Raw genomic sequence first — 23,445 nt, 5'->3', positions numbered from 1 at the left:
AACTACACGATTTTTCTCTTAGTGTATCGAAAAATACCGAGAATTTGATTATGTGTAGGGAAATGTACACAACAAAATTATTTCCGAAAAGAAATAATTAAAAAACCAAAACAAATCGCCAAAAAAACTGTAGGGTGTACGGACTGTAAGATGAACGCTACAGTTCAAAATAATAAATATTTTTTCCAAAACGAACAATAAAATAAAAAAATATTTATTAAAAAAGTCAAAAATATTAAATATATTTATTAATAATATATAATAATAACGAAAATTATTATTAAATAAGGAAACGACCAAACGTAGGGTGCACTCTATACGGACCCGAACAATTTCCAACAGAACCGCATGTTTCTAAAAAATTTATTAAAATTTTTGGTCCGAACAGACCTAATAAACAAATTTTCAACTTTTTGCCTGAACAGACTGATTACCTATTACGAATCGACCAACCACAGAGTACTATTCAACAGTAATGTTGTTAGTATTTATTTTGTTCTTCTTTATGGCAAAGATCACAAAATAAACAAACACAACCACAATAAAATCACTGGTCACGGCTTATGTATTGAGATAAACACTTTCTATTTATATTTTCTTCGCTAAGAGCGGGTATTAAGAGTGTAATATTCTTGAAGAGAATTATTACACGAATTAAAAAACCGGCACTGTTCGATATGTTTGACATTTTCGATTTACCGACGGACACTTGTAAAACGACCGTAGTAAAGCACTTTGTTTTTGTAATTATCGTTGATTTTAATTTTATTTCAAAACGAAACGCTCGCGGCTTATGCTCACTCAATAGATGGTACGTACGTTTTTTATTGATGAGAGTATAACTTAACAAAATAAATGGATGATGGATGAATAGGCTGCGAGTTAATATTTGTAGGCCCTGGTAGCTGCTATTTTTGACGATTTGTCATCACTAACTTTGAACGAAAGTTCAATGTTGAATAAAATGGTATTTGACAAATTGAATAAAAAGAGCAATGGGTTGTATTTTAAAGAAATTAAATTAAATTGAACTTAAACAAATATCTTCAAAATACCAAATAATCAAAGTTACGGCTTAATGAGTGTCAAAAGGAATCTTCTGCAACAGAATGGCAACTCATACAAACTCTACAATCTGAATTTTAGACAATTCCCCTGAAATATGTGGCTTAAGTTATCTGCATACCAAAAATCGGAAGTATTGAAACATTGGGGTCTATAGCATATAAAACCAATAATCTACCACAGGAGGTAGAACCCATTATGAACCCTATGTACCGATTCAAATAATTCAAATGTGATCTAAATCGTAAAAATACGAGAGGTACAGTTATATGGGAACCATCCGAAAACGTTTCATTGCGTCAGGCCACCCCCACGACTTACACAATTATAGAGGAACATTGTTACACTATTAAGCTGTGGTCATCGTGAGGAAAAAGATAAAGGGACCAGCTGATATGATATTATCGTCCTTTAACACAGTTCTTAACTTCAAGGCTATTATTACGAGTCTAAATTTCACATACTCCGATAATAGTCATTTTTATATCATAGAAGAAGAGCTCTCAATTCTCTGTCAAGGAGGAATATTATGATGAAGTGAAGGAGAAACTAGCCCTATTGACTGACAAGACATGAATGACTTAGGACAAAATAGTTGTCACTTCGCTAAATGAGTAATATCAGGAATTCTGCGTTCTTCATAGGCATTAGACCTATAAGTAGAATTTAATAGGAAAGGTATTTGTTCGCCTATAATTTCCCCAGATCTCGCGAAGATAAAGGGAAACTAAGACTAATGAAAAACTAATGATCAGGCAAAAACTTTGCATTCCTCGGCTGAACCTCAAACGAAAATGAACCATATATATATAATCGACCTATACTTTAGGATAACGATGATATAGAACAATGATATTTAGTGCGAGGTATCAGATACAGCTTAGAAATAATGATATTTGCGAGGTCACTACAGCAAAAAAATAACTCTGTTAGTTTTAGAGGAACCTGATTTAGATTAAAAACATCTTCCTTTTATATGTCTTATCCGATTTTCACTTGTATTGCGCTTTTAATAAAAATTATTGTTTTCTTATTCTCTTCCAACAAAATCAAAATACATACTTTTATTTCTTACTAGAAGTTCTACTAATAATACATACTGATTTAGGGTATCATACTATCAACCTTTGTATCTTTAAAAAATGATTTTCAATCCTTTCTTTCTTAGGTTAGTGTGCGCATAAGTGTTATTAATTCACCTTTTCATGGTCATAGAATATTTGTCGATAATACTTAATTCACATATTGCAAATATCCAGTTTATTACATTTATAGGTTATCGCTGTTTGAAAATATATGCATTTTGAGCTTTATGCTACTTGAACATTGAGCTTTTTGAAAACGTGCAAATTAATGATTTTTTTTAATATGATAGAAAACTTTATTACCTTTTGTATTTCAAATACGCCCCAAAACCAACAAATTAACATACACTAAACTTTCATCAAATATAAAATCTACAACTTTCAATAATACCCCTTTAACAACTTTTGAAGCTTATTACAGATATGCAAGATCAATAATTCGTAAGGAACAACTCTTTAAATTATCGCTGAAACGTGGAAAGCTTTAAACAGACAGATAATAAACTGACAGAAATGGTTTACCAGATAATTTTAAACACAAGTCTTAAACATATAAAAAACGAATAATTTGTATGATAACAATTAATGAAATGGAGATATTATTGTTTCCAGTTCCCTTAGCAAAAGTGGAAGAAATAAACCCTACACCTGTAGACACCAAAGAACTGAAAACGTAATGAAAATAGATAATATGAGCTCAACCATTACCGATGTATTGGATGTATCTCTTGTTAAAGTCCTTTTAAAAATAATCAATTTCAATTTTTTTCAAATAAGAAAGTGAGAAAATCGCATAATCGTGCTCTGCACCTTCCTGAGAAATGGAAATTTTCGCTCTACTCTTACATCTACATTTAGTCAAGAACTATCAGAACTGAGATAAGCCCAACATCTTCATACATTGATAGATCCAGCTATTGTGGGGATAGCAACTTCAATTATATTCTTTTGTCTTTTCATGGTTCTGAAATTGCAGCAGAAACGAACATCGATATAGAAGCTGTGATCGAGAGCTACAAGAGTTCAGAGGACGGACCTCACTTAAGTGTGGGAGGAACTAACACAGTCTCCGTCGTCTCACCCTAATATACAAAAGGACCATGGTAAACATTATAATACGCTAAATACAAAATCATAATAATTTCCACAAATAACCAATTGAAATTGTTTATTTTTTCGATCGTTCCCATCGCCACACTTTCCCACCCATGCCGACCGACAACTTCCCGTTGCGAAGGAAACACGTACACCGTATAGTCCGAAATGTAGGTGTTTAGTAGCCTAGGGGAAACTGGTTACAGTAATTATCTGCCGGCTAAATAGTAAAGTAAATTAATATACACAACACAGACTACAACAAAGCTAAAATTCAATAAATTATTTCTTGCAACTGTTTCTACATTTTGAGAAGTCAAGATAGATTTTTTTATAACATGCAAGGGTTTATATAAAGACATTTTATTGTATAATTTGTTATATTCATCACATAAAGACCGCAACGAATTACATAGTTCGTAGTTAGATTTTGCTGTCGTTAATTCAAGAGGAATGTAATTTTGCGTGTGACGCAAAGGGATTTTAAAATTTATTTCGCTTAATAGAAATTCAGATTGAAATTGCCCACGCAAGAGTTTTATTATGAAAATTCCTCTAAGCATTTGACGCCTTTCGCGCAGTGACGGAAGATCTATAAGTTTTTTAGTTTTAAGCGATTTTTATAAGGTGGAAGAGTTTCATTCGAATTCCATCCTAAGCCACTAAGAGCAAACAGAAGACATTGAACCTGTATAGATTCTATCTTGTCAGAATATAATTTATAGAAGGAGCTCTAAAGTAAGCAACCATATTCCAAAGTTGGTCGGACAAGGCTAATGAATAAACGTTTAGTAAAATAAGGATCATCAAATTCTTTGGACCATCGTTTTATAAATCCAAGCAATGACTTGACTTTATTAACACGAGAATTCAAATGTAAATTGAAGCTTAGTTTTCTATCCAGCATAACGCATCTCCAAATCATCTACAAAGGATTCTATATTATGCATTGATATGAGCCAATAAAATAATCACTGTTAACAGGCTGGGATCTAAAGAATGATAGCTTCTTACACTTTTAAATTTAAGGACATCCCATTTTCACTACTCCAATTCACAAGAAAATTAAAGACGCATTGAAGATTGAGTGATTGGTTATAAAACTCGAGATTAGAATAAAATTTAACATCATCAGCAAACATCAAAATTTTAGAGCGACGAATAACAGATGGAAGGTAATTTAAGTAAAGTACAATAAGTAGTGGACCTAAATGACTACCTTAAGGAACTCCTGAGTTTACATTTATATTTTTAGAGAGAATATCTTTAAATATTATTTTTTGGATACGTTTCTGTAAATGTGCCAATATACATGATAAAAGTATTGTAGGAAACCCCATGGAACCAAGTTTTTGAATTCATAACATATATAACATCAGTTTGACACTTGTTAGTGTCCATTGTGCACTTGACAAGTAAGTTGTAATAAATTCGTCCTACCTCTAACATAACCATGTGGGTGAGGTGATATTACTGATGAAAAAAATGAATTATTCTACGTGTGACCAAGAGCTCAAAAAGTTTGGGGATAGCGCTTAGTTTGGTTATGCCTCTATAATTTTCGATCGCCAAAATAGAGGAAAGTAACCTAATGCCAACGAGTAATTAAAAATTGTCATTATTGATCTATAAAGTTCATGCTCACATGATATAAAAAAAGAAGTTGGTACACCATTAGGACCTGGTGAGTTAGAATAGTACAATGATAATAAACCGTTTAATACGTCAGCCTCAGTGAGTGTGATGCGAGGGAACTGATTTAACTTATTAACAGTATAAAGGTAAGTAATACAACTTGATCTAAATTTTCAATAGGTATCTTAAAAAAAAATACCGCAAATATATTTGCTATTTCATTAGGATCACATGGTTCTTTACGCCCGAGTCTCATAGGTTATTCTCGGACTTTTCTCTATGAATTCACGAAATTGTTAAAATATTTTTGATTTCGATTTAAGTTAACTCTTATTCTTATTAGATAATTAGAATAATATTTAGAATTTTCAATATTGCATATATGTGTAATTACTAAAGTTTATTGTTGATTTGCATTTTCTTATGAAATTTACTTTTTACATTTCGCAATCGTATCAGATGTGGGGTAATCCAAGGTGGACCCATAGCACAAGATTTGGACAGAAACTGAGATTTTCAATGCATCATTAAGTTTATTATAGAAACACGACTTTTGACAGAATTATGTTTTATATTTAGATTTTTCTATAATTTAATTTTTTTCCTAGATTGCGTTAGCCACACTTGCTGCATAATTATATGTGCTCAACCAATGGAAATATTAATTGAAATAATTATATTTTCTTTTTCTCAGACATCAAGTGACGGAAACCAAACCACAAGCACCCTGTCCATCTCCTTTAATAAAAATGACGCTGGTAAGTTGCTCACTTGTAAAGCATATAACCATGCCACTTCTTCCGAACCTTTGGAGGACGGTTGGAAATTGGAAATTCACTGTAAGAATTAATTCATGTGTGATCTTGTAATTAAGCGGAACATTGGAGCCATACGCTGTACATACTTCACCTTTTATTTGTCCTTATTATGATATTTATGATGGACTTAAATGTTTCTTTCGATTTAATAATATTATAGCATATTAATTCCTGATACTGATTCGAAAAACCTATTTAGTCCAGCGTGTTAAGAGATATGCAGGTAGGACCGGGGCTTAAAATTCTAGCGCTAAGTTAGCAATAGTACCAAAGATTTAAACTCTACCTTGAAAAAATCATCAAAGAAAATGCGTCAACAGGAAACAACACTTTAAAAAACGTTTAGGTTAGGGAACTAAGCAGCTACTGGTTTTGGCCACAAAAAAGCAAGGAAAAACGTGTTAAATATTAATACCTTCACCACGAGGTAAAGAAACCATAATAAATAAAATAAATCGACTTAAAATTTTACGCTGTTCATTCCGTTTGTAACTATATATATACTGTGTAGGGTGTAACGTGATTATGTCGAGGAGTTGCAAACGGAATGACAAAGTCTTATTATTATTATTATTATTTGCTCACATAGCCACAGCACTATCATATGCTTAGTTGGTACACATTAGCGACAATTTTTTCAAGCAAGGTTGATTTTATTTCGTTTGCTGTTTTCATTTAAGAAAATACACATACGAAGAAATCCAATAACGGAATAACAAACCCTTAAAGAGCGCTCTTCTAGAGAAGAATCTGCTCGTTTTCGAACGACCATATTCTAGCATCGAGAGTGCTCCCACTCGACTTCGAGTGAATTTTACTCTGTATAGAAGAGAAAAGAAAACGCTTAATTGGCATCACTGCCTTCTCTTCAAAAAAATATATTCCCACCTTTATCTCGAATTCTTTCATTCATCTCATTTCTTTTGTAATGATTTATTTTTGCAATCACTCTCCCTATTTTGCTCTCAATACCAGAAAAACCGATATTGGAACAGAAGAAAAACAGTGATTGCAAAAACGGCTGATCTTTTCAGTTAGAAGAACTAATTATTGGTTATTAATTTTGTGTCAACCTATTGGAAGGTTTTTGTTGAACATAAGCAATCAAAGAATTGCCGTTACACCTAAAGAGCAAGAAAGTTTTTTTTTTATATAAAAACTTGGGGCCAAGTGAAAGTGAACAATAAAGTAATAGAGGTTGAATTTTCTCGAGGAAGGCCGATAAAAGTAGACTATCCTGCATCAAATATCGTTGCCTTTGGAGCAATTTGTGTTCTCTGCAGTGGACAAGGAGCGATAACGCAAGCAACCTTGGTGTGGCCAGTGGTCGTGTGGTGTTTTATTATTTTGTATGCTGCGTGTCGCTCGGGAAAGCGGGTATCTTCCAGCAGCCCCTCAACATCACTGTCTCAGAGGGGTTAAAACAAGGGAAGAACTTGTTAAGATACTGGAATCTGCAGGGTTCGAGCTTCGAAATTGGACGTCTAACTCAAGAGAAATATTGAAGGGATTAGCTCGCGAGCATTTATTACATGCAGACTTTTTCGAATTGGGTAACAAAAGTTCAGAGAAGACGTTGGGAATTCGTTGGAACTCTTCCTCTTACACTTTCTTTATTGTGATGGAAAAATTGAGGAAACAAATTCTTACACAAAACGACAAGACTTGTCAATAATTTCCCCAATTTTCGACACTTTGGTATGGCTTTCGCCAATCGACGTGACTGCAAGAAAACAATACTGCTTTGAAAAACAATTTAGTCCAGCGTGTTTAAAGATATGCAGACAAAACCGGGATATAAAATTAAAATCCTAATTTGGCAATAGTACCGAAGATTTACAGCTCCACCTGGAGAAATGCGCCAACAAGAAACAGCACATTTAAAAAACGTTTAGGTTAGGTAACTAAGCTGCACTGAAGCTACTGGTCAAAGCCACAAAAAATGGATAAGCGTGTTTAATTTTAATAGGTAAAGAAAGTAAAGAATAAATGTATCAGGTTCATCCATTTTTTTAGCGAAATCGCTTGGTAAAAGTCCTCAAAGTATGGCTGTTAAAATGTGGCTAAAATTTAAAAATACAAAATGTTCGTAGGTACCTCTATAATGGTGATGTAAGAATTATGGACCTCTTCCAAAAGTCTTCTGGAAATATTACCCATCACAACCTCTTCATACTGAAATTTATAGTATTTCGCTGAAAAATATGGCTAAAATCATCAGAATATGACCTCCACCTTCAAAGGACGATGTATTAACATTGTCACTTCCTAATCAAGGTGTACAAAATCTATACCAAAACAGGAAAAAAACGCGTTATGTACGCCAGAGCCGAACTTTTCCACCCTCCGTCATGTGAATCGGGATGTAATATTGAGTCTACTTCCACTTTTGCTGGTAATATCGGAAGAAAAAAATTCTTAAAATTGACGTAACGTCGCACAAAGGGGTGAAACGCAAAGATTAATTGAAAAATAAAATTCGTCTTTTGGAATAAATATTTATAAACTATTACAGAACACTAAATTTTACTTTAGTACCGAAAACATTAAAGTCATACGTTGTTTAGTTTTCTAATTACATAGTGGTAAAATTGAGGAATATTTCACTTTTTCGTTTTTTGAAGTGCACTAATTTAGTTCTTCTCTCACTAAAAGTGATCATTTAAAAATTGAACCATCGAATACAGGTATTTATCAGTGTTTTAGAATCAAAAAGTTTTAAAAATAATGATGTAAAAATAATTTAAAAATTAATTCAAAATATGAGCTTACTTTCGCCATATCCGAAAAGTAGATGGCAGAAAAAAATAATATCGTGAAGGTCTTAAAATTTTAACTCTGTATTTTAGTATGGAACGTCATCTTTCATAATCAACAAAAAACTCGAGCGGTTTTTGTTTAATTTAAATAATGGTGTATATAGTTAACTGATTTTGCGGTGAATATACTCTGATCTAGTTCTCTGCTTTGTTTGTTTTTTCTGTTTTGTCTGTTTTGATCTATTTCGGATAGGAACGCTTAATTGCAAGCCAATGTTTATAGATATTTTTTATATCCTCCACCATACTATGGAGGGTATATTAATTTTGTCATTCCGTTTGTAACTCCTCGAAATACTCATGTCAGACCCAACAAAGTACATATATTCTTGATCAGCGTAAAATTCTAAGACGATTTAGCCATGTCCGTCCGTCTGTCTGTCCGTCTGTCTGTCCGTCTGCCTGTCTGTCTGTTGTAATCACGCTATCTTTCGAACAAATTGAGATAGAAGGCTAAAATTTTGCACACATGTATATTTTGCCGGTAGGCAGGTTAAGTTCGTAAATGGGCAATGTAGGTCCAAGTTATCATATAGCCCCCATATAACGGTACCTCCCGATATTCGGTATTTTGATGATTTTAGCGACATTATTCACCGGAATTGTTTCAAATTTGGCATTTGAGATTCTTAAGGGATACTACAGCGTAAGACAGAAAATTATCTGTGCAGGTCTACGTCTTCGTGTAGCCCCCATATAACGGTACCCCCCGATATTCGGTATTTTGATGATTTTAGCGACATTATTTAGCGGAATTGTTCCAAATTTGGTATTTGAAGTTCGTAATAGATACTGCAGCATAAAACAGAAAATGGGCCATGTAGGTCCACGTCTTCATATAGCCCCCATATACCGTACCCCCCAATATTCGGCATTTTGATGATTTTAGCGACACTATTTACCGGGATTGTTTCAAATTTCGCATGTGAAGTTCGTAATGGATATTTCAGCCCATGCTAGAAAATTGCCTGTGCAGGTCCACGTCTACGTATAGCCCCCATATAACGGTACCCCCCATATTCGGAATTTTGATGATTTTAGCTACATTATAAACAGATTTTTCTTCAAGTTTCGCATGTAAATATTGTAATAACTTATGAAAAAAGCTGCCTATGCAGGTCCACGTCGTCGTATAAGCATTCGGTATTTTTAAGGTTTTAACAGAATTCTTAACGGATTTTATTATTATTATTATTATTTTTTTTTTTGGAAATTGCCAAATTTGTACCAAATGGTGGAGGGTATTAAAAGTTCGGCCCGGCCGAACTTACAGCTTTTTTACTTGTTTTTATTGTTCCTTTCTCATAAAAATATGTAGTCTTTTTGTCTTCAGACTTAAGAAGGGTTTTAAAAGAAGATATATTTTTTCAGGCTTAACTCGGTTTTGTTATTTGTTGCTGATAAAAAAAATTATGAAAATAAGCATGAATGCTTCCTTTGATCTAAACCCATTGGGCCATACAGAGACCTACGTTATGGGTGCCTTTATATTGTCAATTTTTATTGTTAATATCTATTGAGATATATAAAACCAAACAATAATTTTGTAAAAAAACTCTGTCTGAAACCCTCAACATTTTGCAGATAGCGAGATTCTCAAAATACATAAAATTTGGAATTGCAGTTATATATGGTTAATATATAATGGTGGATTTATCTTCACAAAATTTTTGAATGGGCCTATGCCAAGCAAGAAGAGGTTATATCTACTGCGAATTTGAAATGTCAGGTTAAAGATGAACATACTAGGGGTAATATAAATGTCTGAAAAAAATTTCAAAGCGATAGAATGCTTCCCTGAACTAATCTCCATTTTTAGGTATCTCGCCCCACTGTGCACTGTGTTCAAATTTAGATAAGTTGGTAAGTGAAACCACACACACGTCATTTCCAAAACTCGATTTTTCCCAAATCATTTCAACGTTCTCTTTATTCTTTCTGGCCTTAAGTAATTTCTACCTACTATTGGAAGATAATAGTAAAACCACTTCTTATATATTGCTTAAATTAACGATGTGTCATTGATCTCTATGTAGTTATATTTAAACTCTCAAAAGTTTAACAACATTGCGGTCTCCATATAACTTTAACCCCGATATTTCGACACTCTTAATCACATTTATCATCGGATTGAATCATTTTTTATTTCGAAATCCATTAGTTTCACCGACACAAAATTGGTATTTTTATGCTACAAGCTAAATTTTCAACGGAATTATTATTAATAGGCAAAGCCCTCGCTGGCAGATAATTAACTATACAGACCCATATTATCTTATAGTCCCATATAAATGCAATATCCGATATTTTTAAAATCTTAAGAATATTCTTCAACTGATTTTTTTTTTTCATATGGCAAATTTCTTCGAAATTGTGGAGGATACTTAAGGTTCGGGCCGGCCGAAATAAGTTCGTGTTTTTTTTTTCTTGTTAATAGTAATTTCGAAAAATGTTGATAGTTTGAGTCCTCAACAAGCAGAACCAAGCTTTGCAAAAATTATCAATGTAGGTATAACTCTCATATGAATGTTTCCCCAGATTTCAGTTATTCACAGGGTATTGGCCTCATTTCTAAAGTGACTTGACACTTGGTATTGGTTGGTATTTGGGTTTCTAAAGGTAAGGTCACATTGGGCAAATATTTGACGAAAAATGTGAAATATTTCTTTGTCACAATCTGACCACCAAATATTATTTGACGGTAAATACAAAAACAGCTGATTTTGGGAAAACAAAATTATTTGCTAGAAAACAATAATTTGACCAGTGTGTCCATAATGTGAACACATATGATCAATTATTTTCCTCTTTTTGGGTCAAACATTTATTTGACGGTGCAAATGTTTTGTAAGGTCAAACAAGGAAAAATATCAGTTTAAAACCTTGGGCAGCATTTTGCTTTAAGAACAAGAGCATTTGTAACATGATGATTAACGAATAGAAAAACAAACGAATGCAATAAGTGGTTTTGTTTATTTGATATTTTTGAATTAATGTTTAGTAAAATTTTTAATATATGGTCTTTTCCAGAACTGCAAAAATGTAAATGTTTTTACTACGATAACCGATTTTCCTTCTGTTATATCAAAGAAAATTGCGAAACTAGTAGATTCTTCCAGGTTCTGTAACAGGATATAGGTAGATGCATCAACGCTTGAAACATTGATATGTCAAAAATTTTGAAATGTTTTGACAAAAATAAGTAGTTTGTTCTATGTTTTCTTATATGATGCAAATTGGAGGTTGTACTAATATGTATTTTTAAACATTTTTTACAAATTGCAATAATATTTCATTGATTATTTTCAATTCCAAAATTGTTTTGACAGTTCATTGTCCCAGCAGCTATGTCAATGCGACAACCTGTATTTTTCTACCATGATACAAACATACAAAAATGCAAAAAAAAAAAAACATACAAAAATGCAAAAAAAAAACAAGTTAAAAAGCAGTAAGTTCGACCGGGCCGAACTTTGAATACCCTCCACCATTTGGAACGAATTAGAAAATATTCAAAAAAATAAAATCCATTGAAAATTCTGTTAAATCTTTAAAATACCTAATATCGGAAGGTGCCGATATATGGGGGGATATACGCTATTGTGGACCTATATAGACAAATCTATGTCTGGGGGTAAAGTACTCACAAGGAACTACTTGTGTGGATTTTAAGACAATTCCATTGAAAAATGTGGCTAACATCATCAAAATACCGAATATCGGGGGGTACAGTTATATGGGGGATATACGATATCGTGGACCTATATAGACATTTCTTTTTGAGGGGGTAAAATGCCCACAAGACAGATGGACGAACGGACAGACGGGCGGACAGGGCTAAATCGTCTTAGAATTTTACGCTGATCAAGAATATATATACTTTGTTGGGTCTAAAATGATTATTTCAATGAGTTACAAACGGAATGACGAACTTAATATACCCTCCATACCTTTTTTGGTGGAGGTTATAAAAAATGTTCTGACAAGGAATTTATTCCACAACAGCTGGTCTTTTGCTTCCCTTCTCCAAATAAACTTCATTTTCTTTATGTCTCTCTTTCACTCTCTGTCTATTTCTCTCGGCCAAATAAACTTATGTTTCCTCACAGTTTGATCAAACAATTTAATGGGCAAATATATTTTACGAATGTGAACACGTGTCAAACATGTTTTCTCATAGCACTATTTGACGCTGTTTGGTGACTGCTTGAACAAACAAAATCTGTCAAATATTTGACTGTAATGTGAACATCGAATCAACTCTGTATGAATTTCACATTTGTTTAGTCAAATATGGGAAAACAAATTTCGATCAAATATTTGCCCAGTGTGACCGTACCTTAAGGAATAGAAAACCACTACGCAAAAAATTTCAATGTAGGTCAAAGTTTTGAAGAGTAACGCAACATTTTCCAATCGATTTGTATATAGTACTCATATAACAGTACTTTAAAGTTCCATGTTCCCAAACAATATTTTCTGGGGGTTGAGAAATCCTAAGTGAGTTGTTTAATTTAGAATAATAATTTCATAACTTTGCTTTGTGGAATTCATTGTTCGTTACAATCTGCATATTTCCTTTTTATAAACATGAACTGCAAAAACGGGTATCAATTTGTAGCCGACGCCTCCACTCGATATAAATTTTACTTTTTATCCCGCTGTCGAACCAACCAACAGGTAATCTGTCCTACATCTTTTTCCATTTATCTCAATAAACTATCATATTTTATTTGAATTAAAGTTGTTCGTGTTTTATTTTTATGTTATTTACACGCAATTTTGGCGTCAACATTTCTTAGACCAATTGAGTCGGATAGGAGCTTGCTTTCGTTTCTAATTGGATTTGTATTTGGTATTTTCGGAGCTAGCAACAACATAATCATGCCCTATCAACTTCATTGACGTCGTCTTCATCAACTTCATTTCCATGTTTTGTTGTAGTAAGCTCGCGAAAAAATAAAAATAATCGAAATATTTAAAAACCAAACAGAAATAAAGATCATTAACCTATTCGGTTCTACAACAACAACGGCCACTTTACAACGCGGCGCGTAGTAGTTTGTTTGTGCGTCCTTCTATCGTACTATTTTTTTATTGAATTCGGGCGGATATAGTGATCAGTGAAAAAAACAATATTTTTGTGATTGAAAAAATTTATTAACGAGTGTAAATTTGTTTTAAAATGAGTGAATACAACTTAAATTAATTATTTTTAATAAAATTTAAATAATTTTCATGAATAAAAAATTCAATAACATCTACTTAATCTTGTGTTTTTTCGCATTCAATAAGAATAACAAAAGAAACAACCACCAATAAACATTAAAAATCACTTGTTCATATTTTCTATTTTTCACTGATCCATCATAAATAATTATTAGCATGCCACAAAATCGTATCGGAATGACTTGAATTACGAAATGCTCTCTTGTTTTAGCTTCTTCAGATTTCGTACTATTGGTGAACTTCGAATTCAGTGTAAATATGGCAATATTAAATTTTCAATATGGGAACATTAGTGGAATGTAAGAACCAATGAATAAGGAATCAAAACAAAACACATGATTAAAAACAATTGAAGAGTGCAAATTGTGAGAAATATACTGTTTAAGAGTTTTTTTGTGCAAAAAGAAAGCTCATTTTATTAATTTTTATGAAATGGCAGGAGTTTACCTTAAAAAATACGCCGGATGAAATTAATAGATGCACCGGACCCCTTGTCCTACCACAGTGAAATGTGAGCATTTTAATAACGAGTTAATTTTTAACTTATAACCAAAGCTAAAACTTTCTTCAAGTTCATTTTTCACTTCCGATTGAGCAGAGTAGCTTTCCTTTTGGTACTAGACGAAATAAGGCGGCATCTTCCAAGTTCAGCGATACATTCGACTTACCAACAACACTTTGGTTTTTAGCTACTTGTGTTTTTCAAAGGCGCAATAAGTAATAATTACATAGCACTATCCCCGTCATTTTATTAACGAAATTACACGAATTCGACTTTGCTGTGCGAAGGTGCACTATATCCACAATTATATGGAGAGTTCTGCATGCGATTGAAAATATAATTTCCTCACAGCGTATATAATTTCAAATGATGACTGGTGAAAAGCATAATTCCAAATCCTGAATGTTATGATTGTGAATGTTTTAGTTTAAAGTTTATGTATACATACCTAGGTATCTGATATAAAAACTTTTTTGTAGATCTGCGATTATAGAATGAGGGTGATCGCTGTGGATGCTTCCATGTCTAGGTCTTGCCACTATTCTATTATTATTATATGCAATATGAGCAATGCTAGAGAATACTTTTTAGTCATTAATATATACGCCCATAAAAGGAATTACTATCATATAATTTATGCAGGGAATTAAATGTGGAATAGGAGGAAGAAATTGTAAATGATGAAAGTGCAGGTGATGGTGTAAACTTAGATGACGACGAAGAGACATCTTAAAGGAGCATATTTAATATCGCAAAACGACTGAGGGACATCGTCGTGAAGAGAGAAGAGTAGAAGAATTAAAAATTTGAAACAAAAAATAACGACAGAGGCGAGGTTACAAATCCGTCGTTGCTTCACAAATCAACAGTTTATTCTCCGTGTACATCATTTTTATGTCGGAGATTTGTATTAAAGTACCACTTTCTGATACTCTGTGATACTGAATGTCCTACGGTTAGAGACATGTTTACGGCTATATATGGAAATCATCCAGGACTCAAATCAGCGTAAAAGCTTTATCATTTGCCAAATAGATCTAAAGTTGAGGCTGGTAGAATTGTGATCTGTACCCTTTATCTGATTAACATTTTTCTTTAGCATTGCAATCTTTCGGTTGAATCTAGCAAAGATATTAAGACAATTAAATCGACGGTTATATGCTTGGCTATATTGAAAGTTCATAGAATATTGGTGGATGAATTGGATCGAATTTTAATATGTATATTTATATTCAACTAAGCTTTCGGTTGATACATTGACCCTATTGTTCGCATGAGAAAAGAAGTAATAATTATCTTAAAAGTGGACATATTTCGCAGGAACACGTGAGTATGTATAGGTTATGCTTTAAAAAAAACATCATAATAATTTGCACCTACAAAATAATGTACAAGAGAGATCTACACAACCAAGAAATGTAACAAGAGATAATAAAGCATCTGTTAGTTCTGTAAATGGACGTCAAACAAATACACTTGTTACCACAGAAAATACTATTTATGAAATGCCATAGTTCAATAGTCAAGCTTCCAATTTGGAAAAACATGTTTCAGTGTGTCATGGTGATGTTTAATGCTGAAACTTATCAAAAAAAAAAATAAATAAATAAAAATAATCCAAATTTTGTACTGAAAAGGCTAACATCAAGATAATTGTACTGAGTAGAACAGTCGCAGCTAAATCTGTTAAAAATGTATTCTGACACTTTTTTAGAAACAAACATTAAAGAATTTGAAACCGAAGCGTCAATTGTTCAAAATTTAACCAGTTTGCTACCGACACAAACAGTATCAATTTCTTACTTAGGGAGTAGAAAGAATTAAAAATAGCAGACCCTAGGTTTATGTTATTCCACAAATAATATTGAAAGGCGTTAAGAAAAACATATTTAAAAACATGATAGCTCAAATTCAATTTGATGGTTGGTACATCTATGGACCAAAAAAAGGAAATTAAAATTGTTTAGCTTCAGCAGAAGTAAAAGAGAGCAGGGATTATAACATTAATAAAGCATTAAAAAAAAAAATCTGGGAACACGAAGAAGTCAATAATGCTCCAATTGCTACAGAATCGGACAACTGTTGTCAGGAATTGAGAGTTCTTTGTAAAATTACCATTTAAAGATTAATTTCCTAATATAATAAGTTTTAAAGCAAAGAAGCAATATGAGCACATGGAGGGAAAATGAGGGAAAAAATAAAGAACTGAAAAAATCATGACGTTTTGAATGAGTAATTGTCATTAGGATACATCAAGTTAAGAATAACTTTGTAATGATGGAAAATATTTAACCTATTTACCAATCTTTCTCACTAAAGTGAGAGTGGTCTTTAATAAATCAATTAAGACGGAAATCTCGTATTCCTTAAATTATGATGTACACACAGGGTCAATATTTCAAGATGATTAAGTGTTTGCAATTCTCAATTGGTGCTTTAATAAGTATGTGTTTAACGGTGACTTTGAGAAAATATACCCACAGATATTTGTTCATCCTTCTAATAGGCAATATCAAAGACTATTATTCAGGAAAAACGTTAATGAAGAAATTAAAGATTATGAGATATACACAGTTACTTTTTGTATAAACATATTTGGCTATTCTGCAATTGGCAGAAGAGTCAAGAGAAAAAAGTCCAATAAAGTAAAACAAAAATATGTGTAGAATACAATACAAATCCCAAGATGGTATAATTGTTGCCTATATTGGCTTTTGTGTTGCATATACATGGCTTTTGTGAATTATCTGAGAAACTCTATTGCGCTAAATCATATATTTCTATGAATACGGAGATGAGACTGTAAGATTGTTGTCTGAAAAGAGCAAAGTTGCGCCATTTAAACAATAAGTTTACCAGGAAAAGAGCTTTCTGGCGCCGTTATTCTACGACATTTATCCACATACGTATACGTATTCCACGTATGTCGCAAACAGAACTGAAAAAATGGTAAAGGAGTTATCCAGCAGAACTTGGAACTAGAGGTTCCAGTATTGGAGATTAATATAATAATTCGCTATGGTGGAATTGTCCAATGTGGTTCCTTAGTACTGAAAATAGTTAACAAAAATCAAATATAATTACGTTCTAATTATTGAGAGAAAAAAAAATGTCTTAGTTGTCAAATTCTGTCTTACGAAGAGCGCATATAAAATGGACTCTTGTTCGAATAACATAAATGTTTCTTTATCCTCAAGAGTATAATGATTTGAAAGAAGTTTCACGTCAAAGCTAAAACAATTGAGGTGGGATTGTATTAAGCATTTGCATGTCCTTTTTAACACATAATTTATTTTTGAACATGACAAAAAATCCTAATGCAGTTACTATTGTCATTTCTAAAGAGATAAACGGGAGGCGCTTGCCGGGACTCATCGTGGGAAGCTATTGAGTACCTCTTTATTATTATTATTTTTTTATTATTGTTGTTATTTTATTGTATTGTTATTTTTTTTTTTTGTTCTTTTTCATATGTTTTTATTTTTAGATTTAAGTTTTAAACCCTAGATTTTAGATTTTCTCTTTTATGTAAAAGTCCCGGGAGCAAGGGCGTCCATTAACACACAAGATGTTTACATTTTATTGTCTTTCTATTAAAAGAAGCATGATGCTGCATAACTTTTCTTGACATTAGGATAATACATTATAGTCTTAAGGATTCCTTTGTATAGTTTTTAATTCTAATCTTATTGATAAAAAAAGACTCAATAAAATATAACTTAACTTAAGAGTTAAATGGGTATTTAAACATACATACAACACACAAACTTTTAAGAATATAATATTTTTAGGGGGAAAACATAAATGATTTTTAACTTAATTGTAAATTACACATATAATTACAGGAACTATTTTTAAGTCCATATTAATGTTCATATAGGAAACCATTGTCTGTGAAATACGCAAAAACTGCTTATAAGTAATTTTTCCAAAATGTTATCTATATTTGAAAGAATCGCTGTAACTGTTGACCATAATTTCATTACACTTCTTTGGTTTTAGTATCACCTCATGAATTTTGAAGATATCAGAATATAAAGTTTCATTCACCATGGCATGAAAAACCGTAACTATCGACGATAAAAATCGGCTTACTCGGTTTTCATCTTCAATATCCCAAGTACTACCGCATTGTCTAAGCATGTGGTAGAAAATAATGTAATCAAAATCACATATTTTGCTTCAGTTATTCACAGAACTCCAAAAGTACTTATTTAAGGAATTAGCCTTTTCACTTCACACCAAATAATGTTGGGATCAATTGAGTCAATGCATAATCTAGTTATTTTTTTCATGGGACGAGATTTACTTCTTGACTATTCGTAGTCAACACTGAAAGAATATAAAGCAAATCTGATGAGCAAGACATGTTGCGTAGCATTGAAAATAAATAAAAAAGGAAATAAAACACAAGGTATTAGATTTGTTTAATATTAGGAACTAGCGGTTTTTAGAATATTAGTCCAATAACTAATATTATTTACTTTAGAATGGGTGTTGCTCGATAATGTTAATTGGACGAAGATCCGAAAAAAGAAGGCAAATAGAACTGAGCAAGCCTAGATACCACAAGAGAGACACGAATTGATCATCTCGTTATAATTTGTAATCACTAAATTTGAACTAAATTTCAAAGTTAAATAAAATGGCATTTGACAAATTGAAGAAGAAGAGCAAATGGTTGCATTTTAAAGAAATTGATTTAAATTGAACTTAGACATTTCCACCGCCCTTGAAACATCCAGCTATGATATTTATTATTATTACTATTTTTTAATATCATCACAATACAATTGATAGTCGTATATCCTTTGAGACTATAGAAGATTGCTTCCAAAAAAATAAAAAAAATCTTGACATCATCACCCAACCAAAAATGGTAAAATGAGCCCAGGGAACCCGGGACTTGGGTAAGTGTGTGACTTTATCATCTTTGGCAAAGCATCAGGCCTAAGAATGAGCCCAACGTGAGCTGACTTATCGAATTCGGTGTCTGCTAGTTATATTTCGTTATAATGCTCCTTTAAATATTCTGGAGCAGATTGCGACGGAGTGACCTCATACGCCAATAACATACTTCTGACGGAAATGCGTAAAAGTTGGGACGTATGATGAAATCATTGCAAAGGTAATTGGCAATAAAAATATTGGTAATATCGATCCCAGCGCGACAATGGGCTGAAACAATGAAGCTAGGCGGTTTGGACGAGATCGATAAGGAGGAGAGAACAAATTTGGTTTAGAGGTCTTCTTTTGAGCGGACCTTTTCGAAACGATGGGCATTTTCCGAGGCATCGGAAGAGACATAAAGATCGATTTGACAAAAAGGGTAATATTGGAACCAACGCGGATTGGAAAGGGACAAGGGAATTAACACCTTGATAGGAAACCACAAATTTTTACCATGACGTTTTATCGAAAACGGAAGCAATCGTCATGCATGATATGATATTTGCTTCATGATAATATTTGCTACAACAATTACCGGCCCTAACCATCCTACTGTATGGAAGAGCTTAGCAGTGGTTGACAAAATTTCCTGTCCAGTGGGCTTATACTAAAATAGAAATAGTTCAACGGTTCATTCCAGTGAATGTCCATCCATTTGGGACTATTAACTTCAACGAAAGTGAGAAGCTTAACATGTTAATTGTGATCTAAGGGAAGATATTCTAAAATTTGAAGCGTGGAAGAGTTGGTCTTCTGATTTTTGTGCTGACTCCAAATCTTGATAACCGGTCAAGACGTCATCTACGTATATTCACTCCCGAAGGATATGTGTCACGTGATTTGTCATCTCAAGGTCTAAGAGTGTGCCATGACGCTTGTTTAGAAAAATTTGTGTTTACATTTTTTAACTTCATCACCAACCATCAAACAGTTCAGACAAACGTTTGAGCACTTAAAACGGATCTTTAATGGATAATTTTTTGAACTCTGGACAAAAAGGTAATGGATGAACCAATTTAACCAAGATTTAAAGAGAGAAGCTCTGGAGGACACAGAAGATGCGTACTTTGTTAAGTGAGTTCGTGGGACACAAGTAAAGACCTCGATCCTTTCCTTAAGAAGACAATCCAAATCCTCCCAAGCAGAAGAAGCTGATTTGTCTTTGACCGCCCATTTCCCACAACGAGACCGTAGGCTTAGACAATCTTTGAATGTAAATGGAGACTACTATGGAATCCCAGTCGTTCGCAGAAACGTCGTATATCGAACTATCCGAAGTACATCCAATAATTGTTCGTAGAATTTTTATTTTTGAGACCTGCCACGCTAAAGCGAATATTTTGTGTCAGCGGACACTCTGAAACTATGTATTTCGCTTTCCTGAATATAGGTTAGGAAAGTAAATCTTAATTGAATAATATATATATATATATATATATATATATATATATATATATATATATATATATATATATATATATATATATATATATATATATATATATATATATATATATATATATATATATATATATATATATATATATATATATATATATATACAGTATATTTCTCATGTGTTTTGTTTTGATTCATTATTCATTCGTTCTTACATTCCCCTAATGATCCTATATTGAAAATTTAATGTTGCCATATTTACACTGAACTCGAAGTTCACCAAGTCGTACGAAATCTGAAGAAGTTAAAACAAGAAAGAATTTCGTAATTCAAATCATTTCTCTTTTATTCTTATTGAATGCGAAAAAACACGAGTGAGTAGATGTTATTGAAATTTTTATTTACGGAAATTATTCAAAATTGTTGTATTTTCGGAAATTATTCAAAATAGTTGTATTCACTCATTTTAATACCAAATTACCCTCTTCAATAGTTTTTTCAATCACAAAAATATTGTTTTTATCACTGATCACTATATCCGCCCAAATTCAATAAAAAATAGTACGATAGAAGGACGGACAAACAAACTACTACGCGACGCGTTGTAAAGCGGCCGTTGCTGTTGTAGAACCGAATAGGTTAATGATTTAAATTTTTATTTTGTTATTATATATTTCGATTATTTTTTCGCAAGCTAATTACAAGAAAAAAAATTAAGTTGATGAAGACGATGTAAATGAAGTTGATAGGGGATGATTATGTTGTTGCTAGCTCCGAAAACACCATCACAAATCCAATTAGAAACGAAAGCAAGCTCGTATCCGACTCGATTGGTCTAAGAAATTTTGATGCGAAATTGCGTGTAAATAACATAAAAATAAAACACGAACAACTTAAATTCAAATAAAATATGATAGTTTATTGAAATAAATGGAAAAAGATGTAAAGCAGATTACCTGTTGGTTGGTTCGACAGCGGGATAAAAAGTAAAATTTATATTATCGAGTGGGGGCGTCGGCTACAAATTGATACTCGTTAGAAACTACATTTTTGCAGTTCACTGTATAACAAAAAGAAATATGCAGGTTGTAACAAACAATCACAATGAATGTGAAGACTACAAAGGATTTCTCAATCCCCAGACAATATTGTTTGGGAACATGGAACTTAAAAGTACTGTCATATGAGTACTATATACAAATCGGTTGGAAAATGTTCCGTTACTCTACAAAACTTTGACTTACATTGAAAATTTTTGCATAGTGGTTTTCTACTCCTTAGAAACCAAAATACCAACCAATACCAAGTGTCAAGTAAATTTAGAAATGAGGCCAATACCCTGTGAATAACTGAAATCAGGGGAAACCTTCATACGACAGTTGATAATCTTTGCAAAGCTTGGATTTGCTTGATGAAGACTCAAACTATCAACATTTTCCGAAATTAGTATGAACAAGAAAAAAACAGGAACTTGTTTCGGCCGGCCCGAAGCTTTAGTATCCTCCACAATTTCGAAGAAACTTGCCAAATGAAAAAAAAAAAAAATCAGTTGAAAAATATTCCTAAGGTTTTAAAAATATCGGATATTGCATTTATATGGGACTATAAGATAATATGGATCTCTATAACTAATCATCTGCCAGTGAGGGCTTTGCCTGTTAATAATAATGCCGTTGAAAAGTTAGCTAATATCATAAAAATACCAATTTTGTGTCGGTGAAACTAATGGATTTCGAAATAAAAAATGATTCAATCCGATCAAAAATGTGATTAAGAGTATCAAAATATCGGGGTTAAAGTTATATGGTGACCATATCCAAACTTAAATCTGTATAGACAGTTCTTTGCAAAGATGTTCCCTACATATGAGGGACACACACTGCAATTAATACCAAATTCTGTTCAAAAATATGACTAAAATAAGACTAGAACACCTTAAATCTGGCGGAACAGCCATAAGGGAGTATTCAAATGTGGAACTGAGATTTTGATCTTTCGTTTAAATTCAGTAATTACAGATTGTAACGATTTTTTGGGATCTTCGTCCAATTAAAATCATCGAGCAACTCCCATTGTAAAAATGTAAATAATATTTGTAAGTCGACTAATATTTTACATATATGAAAAAAATTTTATTCTTTGTATTTTATTTCCTTTTTCATTTACTTTCACTGTTCCGCAACATTTTTGGCCTCTTCAAGCCAAGATGCGTTCACCCAGCATTAAAAAAAAAACTAACCTGTGCCTCATTTCGTTTGTAATGGCTTGACTTCGCAACAACCGGCATCTACCAGTGCTTACCAATCTAACTCGCAACTAATCCAATTATATATTTCAAAATCTCTATATCTACTCCCATTGTAAAAATGTAAATAATATTTGTAAGTCGACTAATATTCTAAATATATGAAAAAAATCTTATTCTTTGTATTTTATTTCTTTTTTCATTTATTTTCACTGTTCCGCAACATTTTTGGCCTCTTCAAGCCAAGATGCGTTCGGCCAGCATTAAAAAAACTAACCTGTGCCTCATTTCGTTTGTAATGGCTTGACTTCGCAACAACCGGCATCTACCAGTGCTTACCAATCTAACTCGCAACTAATCCAATTATATATTTCAAAATCTCTATATCTATCGAACTTTCTGCATTATAATAATAACAATATCTGAATCTAAACGTGTTCCGCTCTCAACTATAAATACCAGTAAGACCGTTTGGCAATGCTGGTAAACTTTTGAAAAAAAAAAAACATAAGGCAGGTGAGGCCGTTGTATAGGAGCCATACCAATACGGGAACCTCCATAGGCAATTTTATACTTCAAGGATTATCATCTACGAAATCTTCTT

At 32.5% G+C, this 23,445-nt stretch overlaps 1 protein-coding gene across 4 annotated transcripts in view; it reads left to right on the top strand.

The window, feature by feature from the left end:
- The window catches only part of LOC101896953 (hemicentin-1), a 1,222,160-nt gene that overhangs the window by 418,845 nt on the left and 779,870 nt on the right, over nt 1–23,445 (top strand). For 3 of the 4 annotated variants that reach the window (XM_059126809.1, XM_059126813.1, XM_059126811.1), the window contains exon 7: nt 5,575–5,719. In XM_059126809.1, the coding sequence (XP_058982792.1) occupies nt 5,575–5,719 (145 nt within the window). The remainder of the gene's footprint in view (nt 1–5,574; nt 5,720–23,445) is intronic. The other variant, XM_059126810.1, reaches the window with a different exon arrangement.

This window comes from Musca domestica, unplaced genomic scaffold, assembly GCF_030504385.1.
Source record: "Musca domestica strain aabys unplaced genomic scaffold, Musca_domestica.polishedcontigs.V.1.1 4, whole genome shotgun sequence".
NCBI lineage: Eukaryota > Metazoa > Arthropoda > Insecta > Diptera > Muscidae > Musca > Musca domestica.
The sequence above is the reverse complement of the archived record's forward strand: the minus strand, read 5'-3'. Positions and strand labels throughout refer to the sequence as shown.